We start from the raw sequence: 9716 nt of genomic DNA on the forward strand, positions 1-9716 counted from the left end.
TTTTATTATGAAGAGCGTTGAGAGAAGGGAGTCTTACGATCCGGTCCTGAGAAATACCACACGGTATATATATTAGATCTTTAGGGAAATCGCTAAGTAGCGAAACAAATCTTTTATAACAAAACATGTTGAACTTCAACTTGAAGAGTTTTAAACCCTTCAGGTGCTAGAGCTTCCACTGTTTGAAACTCTTCCATCTTCTGCTCTGAAAAACCTCGGTCAGATTATAGGTAACGTAATTGACAACATCACGGTAAACTAGAGGTCCTGGTAAACGTAATTCACAACCTCACAGTAAACTAGAGGTCCTGGTTAACGTAATTGACAACCTCACGGTAAACTAGAGGTCCTGGTTAACGAAATTGACAAACTCACGGCAAACTATAGGTCCTGGTAAACGTAATTACAACCTCACGGTAAACTAGAGGATCTGGTAAACGTAATTGACAACCTCACGGTAAACTAGAGGTCCTGGTTAACGAAATTGACAAACTCACGGCAAACTATAGGTCCTGGTAAACATAATTACAACCTCACGGTAAATTAGAGGATCTGGTAAACGTAATTGACAACCTCACGGTAAACTAGAGGTCATGGTTAACGAAATTGACAACCTCACGGTAAACTACAGGATCTGGTTAATGTAATTGACAACCTCACGGTAAACTAAAGGTCCTTGTTAAAAGTGTAGTGAACCATTTTAATACTCATTTTCACCCAATAAATGTAGATTATTTTTCGTGTTTGCTAATTTTTGTTGGACTATGTATTATTATATACTTTAGTATATGATCTCTTACTCTATTTTTGATGAATTTTTAACGAGAGATTAAAATATTCTGATTCAGACAGGATGCACACTTCGTTGTGCAGTTAGTTTTATGTGACCTGGCTGAAGCTCCAAAAATTTTACACAATTAATGAAACATAATCTCACACAAGTTAAATAATGAAATGAAAAAAGCAAGACAAGATTTGAGAACAAAGACACAAAAAAAATTTCAAAAGAATTACATTAATAATTTCTATGTTGCAGAAACACAGTTTGCTGGTCCAAACGAGTTTCTGATCAACAAAGACGACATTTTGAGCAGTGTTTGGTATATTTCTAGTGGTTCGTTAGAAGTGCTTGATAAAGGAATGGTTGTTGCTATTCTAGGTAAAGATAATTCTATTTCTAAACATGTATTTCTTGTAACTTATGAATTTTGACTTTTGTTGACAAATTAAATCAATTTAAAGTTGATCATTAAATGAGTTTTTCTTCTAGTTAGAACCGCGAACTGGGTTAAGCGCACTTCTCAAAATAATCAATGTCTTAAACTTCTTAATTTCTTTAATCTAGGACATGGTGATATGTTTGGAAGTGACCTGGACCATCTGCTTAATGAAAATAAGATTACCATACAGTGCGGATTTGATGTTAAGGTACAATTTATATTTCATAATTCAGAATTGGAATTATTACCACCTTATTTTTATCTTTTGATTCTGATCAGCTGATTGATTCTAATCAGCTGACTAAAATTCTGATCATCTGAATAATTCTGATTAGCTGACGGATTCTAATCTTGTGACACCGGTCACCTATTTAATTCTGCTGACTGATTCTGGTCCGCTGATTGATTCTGAACTACACTAACTGATCTGATCAGCCGACTAATTAGAAACTTAAAACGCTGATTAATTATTGATTTTAAGCAGTGATTCCAGCTGATTTCTGAAGCTTATTGATTTAGATTATCTGACATTATTTAGTTAACCAATTAAAGATTACAAAAAGAGCTGAATAATTTCTAAATCTTAAATTATGATTGAAAAGAAATTAATTATTGAGATTAATAATCTGTTTTGTTCCAGGCTCTAACCTATTGTGAACTGAAGTGTATTGATACCGAAGGAATGGTTTCCTGTGTAAACATGCTTTCTGATTCTTCAATTCTTACAGTTAGTATCCAGTATCCTTTATTCATCTCATACAGTTAGTATCCAGTATCCTATATTCATCTCATACAGTTAGTATCCAGTATCCTTTATTCATCTCATACAGTTAGTATCCAGTATCCTATTCATCTCATAAAGTTAGTATTAAGTATCCTATTCATCTCATAAAGTTAGTATTCAGTATCCTATTCATTTCATAGTTAGTATCCAGTATCCTATTTATCTCATACAGTTAGTATCCAGTATCCTATTCATCTCATAAAGTTAGTATTCAGTATCCTATTCATCTTATAAAGTTAGTATCAAGTATCCTATTCATCTCATAAAGTTAGTATCCAGTATCCTATTTATCTCATAAAGTTAGTATTCAGTATCCTATTCATCTCATAAAGTTAGTATCAAGTATCCTATTCATCTCATAAAGTTAGTATCCAGTATCCTATTCATCTCATACAGTTAGTCAAGGGACACAAGTATCGCATCAGCTGTGTTGAGTTCACACTGCACGCAGCGTACAATGTGTTTTACAGGATTTTAAGTGGTTTTCGTGAGATTTAACACGAAGTTCTCTGTACTTCATAAACAGTCAAAGGTTTAAAGGCCAGAATACTGTTTTAAATCGGACATTGTCCATTGAAATTACGCTTGCAATCTCTTCAATCTCTTACAATTAGTATTTAGTATTCCTTCATTTCTTACAGTTAGTATTTCTATATCTGTATTACCAGGATGTAGCCGAGGATTTAAAGAATGATCTGACGTATAATCTGAAAGGATTAAATCGTCTCCTTGGTTCTAGAACTTCAAGTGTATCCGTCCCAACTCAACATGCAGAAACACAGACAGGTTCCACACAATCAATTCTTATTTTACTCTTTCTACTTTCTCTTTATTATTATCATTATTTATTAATAACATTATTTTTATTTTTATTATTATCATTATTGGCATTATTATTACTAGGCTTCATCTTCTTTTTCAATTGTAAACATTTTCTCTTTGTAAAACTATAACAAACAAACAAAACATTTTTTGGATTTTCAAAATTTAATGAAAATCAAATTTTGTTGGAGGGTAATTTTTGAAATTCTGATTATCCATAAACCTTCCCTGTGAGGTTCAGCCGTTTTAACTTTTCTTTTTCAACTTTTAATTCTGGCTTTATCTGTGATGAGCATCTTCTCTTTGTACAGTATAATATTTTTTTATTTGCGGATTTCATAATATTTTTTCGCGCATTTGCAAAATTTTACAAAATTAATGAATTTAAGGTTGATTGGCCATAAACCTTCCCTGTATTTGTATTATTACTACTATTACTACTATCATAATTTTCAATGTTATTAAACAAATCATAGATATTATCCTATATCTCATTAGATTGCGCATAAGACGACATTTTTCATCTTGAAAGATATAAATATACAGAGATGTTTTAAAGATATTCCTATTATATAGATTAGGTCGGTTGTGAACATTGGCTGTTCTTATGTCATTGAGTACTTGTGGTGTACATGAGTTCTGTAGAGAGAAATTTAAGTTAGTTTAGTCCTTCTCATGTCCTTCTTCAGTTCTCGTCAATATGATATATTGCTCAGTGAAATATTTTAATATTCTCAAAATGAAATTTACTCCTGAGTGGTTTAATAATTGTACAATTCTTGGTGATTTTGCGTACATAAGCTATCAATGTTTATTTATTTATCTATGCTATATCATGATCCTATTATTAACAGCGATCTTTTATTTTTCGATCCGAGAAGAAAATCTTCCAAAAATATATATAATTTGAATTTGTTTAATAATATTGTAGAGTGTAGAGACCTATGGTTAGGGCGGATGAACTTCAGTACAATGAATTCTGCCAAATCTCTTCCTAAACTTGAAACTACTAAACTTATTGATGAACCCCTCTACACCAGGAATATTCCAGTCAAAACAAATAGAAAAAAACTCCAAAACATCTTTTTTTTTAATTTTAGAAAATTATGAAATCTTTTGTATAGCCTATCATTTCTTTTATTTAGACTTACATTTTAGTTGGTGTTTGTTTGACATTTTTTTTGATAATACATTTCGGCCAGGTTGACCAAATCAATAATAGAATGTTAAAAATCGAAATTTTTAAAAATTTTTAAAAATTTTAAATCTGTTAAAATCTTAAATTGTTCAAAATTATGTTTAAAATGAATTAACTAATGCTTATAATTTACTGGTGTATAAAGTTGTGCACTGTATCCCCGATACCCCCTCTCACCCTCTACACATCACAGGGTTAAATTTGATCTGGATCCTCGGAGAAACTCAAGGAAGGGTTCGGTTTCTCCAAGTCAGATATTCAATGTGAGGTTTGTTTGAGTAGATGAGTTCAGGTTTAACCAACCATCGATTCTCCGGGTAGAATATTTATACATGGTGTCCCAATAAACATGGGAATTCAGTGACGAATTCGATATCGTCTTTTCAAATAATTCGTTGATTCAGTATAGTGATACCTACTGAGAAAGCTGTAATCTGAAAGAGTTTCGTCTGCTATGTTCACATTTTGTTTGTTTATGTTTTGTCGACTGCATACGGTTGTTCTTAGTAAAACAAGAAAATTGCAGTATACAAACAGAGTAAACTTGTCCGTCTTCACTGTTCATCTTGCGGAGACATTATAGACACATCTTTACAGTCTTTTACACTTTTCATAAAATAAACTCTAAGAGACATAATGATATTATGGCGTTTGAAATTAGGTATTACAATGCTAATTCATAACAAAGACGATATCGAATTCGTCACTGAATTTCCATGTTTTTTTGGGACACCCTGTATATATATTGTCGAGCTTCTTCTTCCAATACCTATTTGGTTTTTTCTCTTTCATCAATTCAAAGAAAAAGAGATTATTACCTTTTTGCTAAAAATACACCCAATAAGATAGATTTATTAGAACAAGATTTTGAAACCCTGGAACCGAATTCTTATCCTAGTTCTGGAGTAATACCGGATAAATATCCCAAAAAAGCAATCCTGAGAAATCTATCGATGGCTAGATCCTATTCTCTGGACCCGGAAGGATCTGGTTCTATTATTGAACTACCCAGTCCTCGATATAGCTCCCTCCAGGAAGCGGACGGGTTGGGGAATAAGTCTGAGCATCCGTCGTATCTGGTGAACCACCTGGAGCAGAGAATATCTAAACCAGAACCAATAGAGACTACTAGGTACATTTTCAAGATTGTATACTTCACGCCTTGAGTTTTCTCTTGTGCAATAAGCTTTTAGTAAAGAAATTTAGTCTTTGTAACAAAATCAAATTTTCTAATCCCTATATCTTTGCAATCTGATGGTTTAAACTTTTGATATTTCAAATAATGTATAGTATGAAATGTCTAAGGTCTTACACATTGGGTTGGAAAGATATAAGGATCAGAAAATCAGAGTTTGTTGGAAAGACTCAAGTCCTTTCTCACAAGATAGTGTAATTAATTGTAAAATGTTAAGGAAACCCAAGGAATTGACTAAACTGCAGAGGTTTCAAGCTAAATTTTCAAAAAGAAATGTTTCCCTAGAAGATGACGCAAGACGGGAAGAAAACCCGAAAGATGAAATCCGTCCCTTCAATATTCCAGAGATCAGGTTGGATATAAACCCAACCCTTCAATATCCTGGATATCAGGTTGGATATAAACCCATCCCTTCAATATCCTGGATATCAGGTTGGATATAAACCCATCCCTTCAATATCCTGGGTATCAGGTTGGATATACACCTATTCCTTCAATATCCTGGATATCTGGTTGAATATAAAGATTAATTTAATCCTGATCTTCTCTCAGGTTTATTTTTACTTTTCTTGTATAAGGTAAAGTAAACAATGCAATAAGGCGCCTTTATGAGAAAAGTTTGAAAATGTTCATCTTAAACTTTTAGTTTCATTGTAAACTTTTTATTTTATTAGGGAGGAAGAGGAAATGGAGTATTCTTTATCCTTGAACACTCATCTTAATTATTATATTACTATATACTGTGCACTTTATACAAGATAAACATGAATTATAATAAACCGCAGACACTATTGGAATTGTTTCCCTGGGTTTCATACTTTCATATGTATGTGTCTATCTTTAAGGGACTGGATGCGGAATTTAAAAGATTTACAGATGCCCGATTTACAACGGTACCCTTGAAACTTTAATCCGATCAAAAATGTGGAGGACAACCTTGTTTTTCTGAAACAAAAAAATGTGGATTTCTTGAATTCCTCGTTTTTCTTATAAATCACAAATACAAATAAAGAAATTAAATAAACAAAAATACACTCACACCTAGTTCATACTTGATGAGACAACATGCTCTTAAGGGTATAGTTGTAAATAAAGCCTTGCCATCTTTTTATTGATGGACACTTGAAATTACGCTTACAGTCCCTTTTTATGTGTAAATATTTCAAACTTAGATTATTTGATTTAACATAATTCATAGTTTGAAATATCAAAGGTCTACAACATTGGGTTGCAAAGATTCAAATCCTTCAATTTGAAATGAATGATCTTGATACATTTTCTAGGCTTGAGATCCCTGATGACGATCTAGAGGATGTACTAGAAGACGATCATGAAATGGAAGAATCGGAGCAGGATGAGAAGAATGGAAATGAAGAGAAAGAAAAAGAAAACGAACCCGGAGTCAGGATGGAAGAATTAAGTAGTAGAAGTAAAATTGTTGATAGAAACGGAGCTAGTAAACCCCTGACCCGGACCTCTCATCTCACCCTTGATCTTATCCCTGCTGATCTCAAGGACGAGGTCACTGTCCGATATATTGACGAGGATGAAGGAGAGAAACATGAAGATTATTTGGAAGAAGAAGGAGAATCCCATTCTCTTATTCAATCCAACTATCTAGTTCCGCCCAGTCGAGATTTGTCTTGATCTATTCTTGCATCATCTCTAGATGGATCGATCAAGAGATCGCAAGGAAGATCTTGCAAAATCATTTTTGATTTGAGTTTATGCATGCATTTGGACATTTTTAGAGGTTAAAACAAACAATTTTCACAGAGATGATAAAATTGTCTTAAATACAAAAGTTCAATCATTAATTTTTTAACATTTCAGTATTTTATCTGCTTCATGAATAAACGGTAATGATGATGATTTAATTTTACAAGAAAACAGTATTCTCTGACATTGAAGCTTTAACTTTACTTTAACACATAGTTTCATCATGCTAACCCTATATCTGAGTGGTGAGATATTGTTTTTATTTTCAAATAGATGACCAATCTCTTTAAAGGGACCGTTAACATTTTTTGGGCAATTTCAGGGTAAACTAAATAGCCTATTAGGTTTTCATTGGTATTAGTTTTATTTTTCAAAGATAACTGTGACCGATTTATCGTTCAGAAATCTGTCACAAAAGTGCAGCACCTTTGTAAAGACACTATTTAAACTTTTTTTTTCAGTAACAGCAGCCCAAGAAAATCTAAAATTATCATATTTTAATGTTATCATGTGTTTGCCATTATATTCTAAAATATAAAAAAATGTTTGATAATAGAGTTTAAGACCAAAGATGAGGTCGTAACTCTATTATATTTAATACCTCAATAGGTCAGCGAGAGATATTAAACTTTTAGGTTTAAATCTCACACTCAATAGTTTTTAATTCAAAAACGAAAAAGATATTTTAAAACGAATTTATTTTTAACGAAAAGACTGAAATTAACCATTTCTTAACGATTGTGTCCTATTTTCGTTTTTTTGGGTTCTATATTGTATTTTGATTAAATAATTGATTTTTTTCATTTCTGCAGTATAAAAAGGATTGAATGTGAATTATAGATTAATTTAAAAGACATTTAATTCCAACTGACTCGAAATAATGCTTGTTTACCATCCTATATTTACCTCTTATTCATTGTTTTTTTGAGAAATTTTGCGCATTCATTAATTGATTACAACACAAATTGTGTTTATAACATAATAAATTCAAAATATGAACTTTGACATATTTTAAAATAAAAATAAAACATTTTTTGAACATTTAACGGAACCCCTCTCAATGGCGAATACTAATTATAACGCTTGAACATTTTTGCTCAAATCAATCGTGATTAGATTTTATATAAATATGTAATAATGTATATATATATATAATAAAACTAGTCTTATATATTTATATGTAATACTTTATGTTTAAGAAAAGGTTAAGGCCCAAAAGTAAAAGTATTAGTAAACTTTGTTTATCTGCATTTTACATAATAATCTGCAACTATTTATTATTATTATTATTGATCATCCATTGAATTAAATATAGTTAGAGCCTATAAATATCAAATATTAGAAAATCAACTGTTTTATTTTCAATACTAGCTTGGGAATCCACCGCTTACCAGTAAATTACGATTTTAGCTATTTTTCTCTCTTAAAGGGACTGTAAAGGAAAAAATAAAAGGGGGTATAGACTGAAACCTTTGCATCCCTTTAATTTTTCCTTAGCAGTCCCTTTTAAGTCAAAACCAAACTAAGAACATTTTCGTGGATAGCCCGAGTTCCCCAATCAAAGTTTGAGGCAAATCGGTCGAGAATATGTATATGTATAGATGCATAGATATGATTTTTACTGGTGTAACAATTTGAATGATTTTATCTTTCGTCCAAAATCACAGAATCATATTATTTTCACTATATTTTAGAACAATCTTAAACATTTTCATAACTATATTTTATTCCGTAGCCAGAAAGGAATTTAGTTTTTGCCACAACCTCAAATTTTCTAATTTCTATATCTCTGCAACCAGTGGGTATAAACCTTTGATATTTCAAACTTAGATTATTTGATCTAACAGAATCAATAGTTTGAAATATCTAAGGTCTACGACATTGGGCTGCCAAGATATAGGGATAGGAATATTTGGGTTTGTGGCAAAACTCAGTTCCTTTGTGAAAAGATTTTCGTCTATGTTCTTTGTCATTTTAAACTACAAATTACAAAGTGAAAGCGACATTTTTATCAGATAAAAGAATGAAGATGACAATTATTTACTGTTTTTTGGTGACCACTGTAAAGCTTTAATCTAGACCAGAAAAGGTCACCATCTTGTTTTGATTAAATGTTTTGCTTGAGGACGTTCATCAGGATTCATTTTTAAACAAGAACTAAGAAGTTCACTTAAACCTAGAAATATAAAGGAATGTAAACAGGAATTCCAAAACTTTGTTTTAAAAGACATAACTTTATTCATTGTTAATAATTCTCCTAGAAACAGAATTGCACAAAATTATATTAAACAACATTTGCTTTATTTCGGCAAATGTTGCCAGCCGGTAACCTAACCCTCAGAAAACTATCAATTTTATATTTTAAAAAAGCGTAATACTCATTTTCATAAAAGATATTTGCTAACGAAAAGGTTCAGTATAACTTTTGTCAAAGTATCCAGGTTCCCTTGTCAGTATAAAGTATACCTGGAATAGTATCCAGGTTCCCTTGTCATTATAAAGTATACCTGGAATAGTATCAAGGTTCCATTGTCAGTACAAAGCATTCCTAGATTAATATCCAGGTTCCCTTGTCAGTATAAAGTATACCTGGAATAGTGTCCAGGTTCCCTTGCCAGTATAAAGTATATCTGAAATAGTATCAAGGTTCCCTTGCCAGTATAAAGTATACCTGGAACAGTATCCAGGTTCCCTTGCCATTATAAAGTATATCTGAAATAGTATCAAGGTTCCCTTGCCAGTATAAAGTATACCTGGAATAGTATCCAGGTTCCCTTG

At 31.7% G+C, this 9716-nt stretch overlaps 2 protein-coding genes across 2 annotated transcripts in view; one reads left to right on the forward strand and one right to left on the reverse strand.

The window, feature by feature from the left end:
• Window positions 1–39: 39 nt before the first annotated feature.
• LOC111717282 (uncharacterized) lies at window positions 40–7091 on the forward strand. Its single transcript, XM_023492784.1, has 11 exons — window positions 40–63; window positions 164–230; window positions 1037–1159; window positions 1346–1428; window positions 1861–1947; window positions 2673–2790; window positions 3758–3866; window positions 4170–4253; window positions 4923–5156; window positions 5437–5571; window positions 6503–7091. Exons 3-11 carry the CDS (start codon window positions 1141–1143, stop codon window positions 6864–6866), a joined length of 1233 nt encoding a protein of 410 aa, XP_023348552.1. The 5' UTR covers window positions 40–63; window positions 164–230; window positions 1037–1140; the 3' UTR covers window positions 6867–7091.
• A 1841-nt stretch (window positions 7092–8932) lies between these two features.
• LOC111717283 (uncharacterized) overlaps window positions 8933–9716 on the reverse strand; it is a 4615-nt gene continuing 3831 nt past the window's right edge. The window contains exon 5 of the mRNA XM_023492785.1: window positions 8933–9114. Coding sequence (XP_023348553.1) covers window positions 9029–9114 — 86 coding nt within the window. The 3' untranslated portion in view covers window positions 8933–9028. The remainder of the gene's footprint in view (window positions 9115–9716) is intronic.

Source organism: Eurytemora carolleeae, unplaced genomic scaffold (assembly GCF_000591075.1).
Source record: "Eurytemora carolleeae unplaced genomic scaffold, Eaff_2.0 scaffold2485, whole genome shotgun sequence".
NCBI lineage: Eukaryota > Metazoa > Arthropoda > Copepoda > Calanoida > Temoridae > Eurytemora > Eurytemora carolleeae.

Bases quoted from the DNA above. Each gene is read 5' to 3' on its own strand.
- LOC111717282 (XM_023492784.1), top strand. The intron at 1,429-1,860 runs GTACAATTTATA...GTTTTGTTCCAG, and splicing joins AGTGCGGATTTGATGTTAAG to GCTCTAACCTATTGTGAACT. The intron at 4,254-4,922 runs GAAGGGTTCGGT...TTCTTATCCTAG, and splicing joins GATCCTCGGAGAAACTCAAG to TTCTGGAGTAATACCGGATA.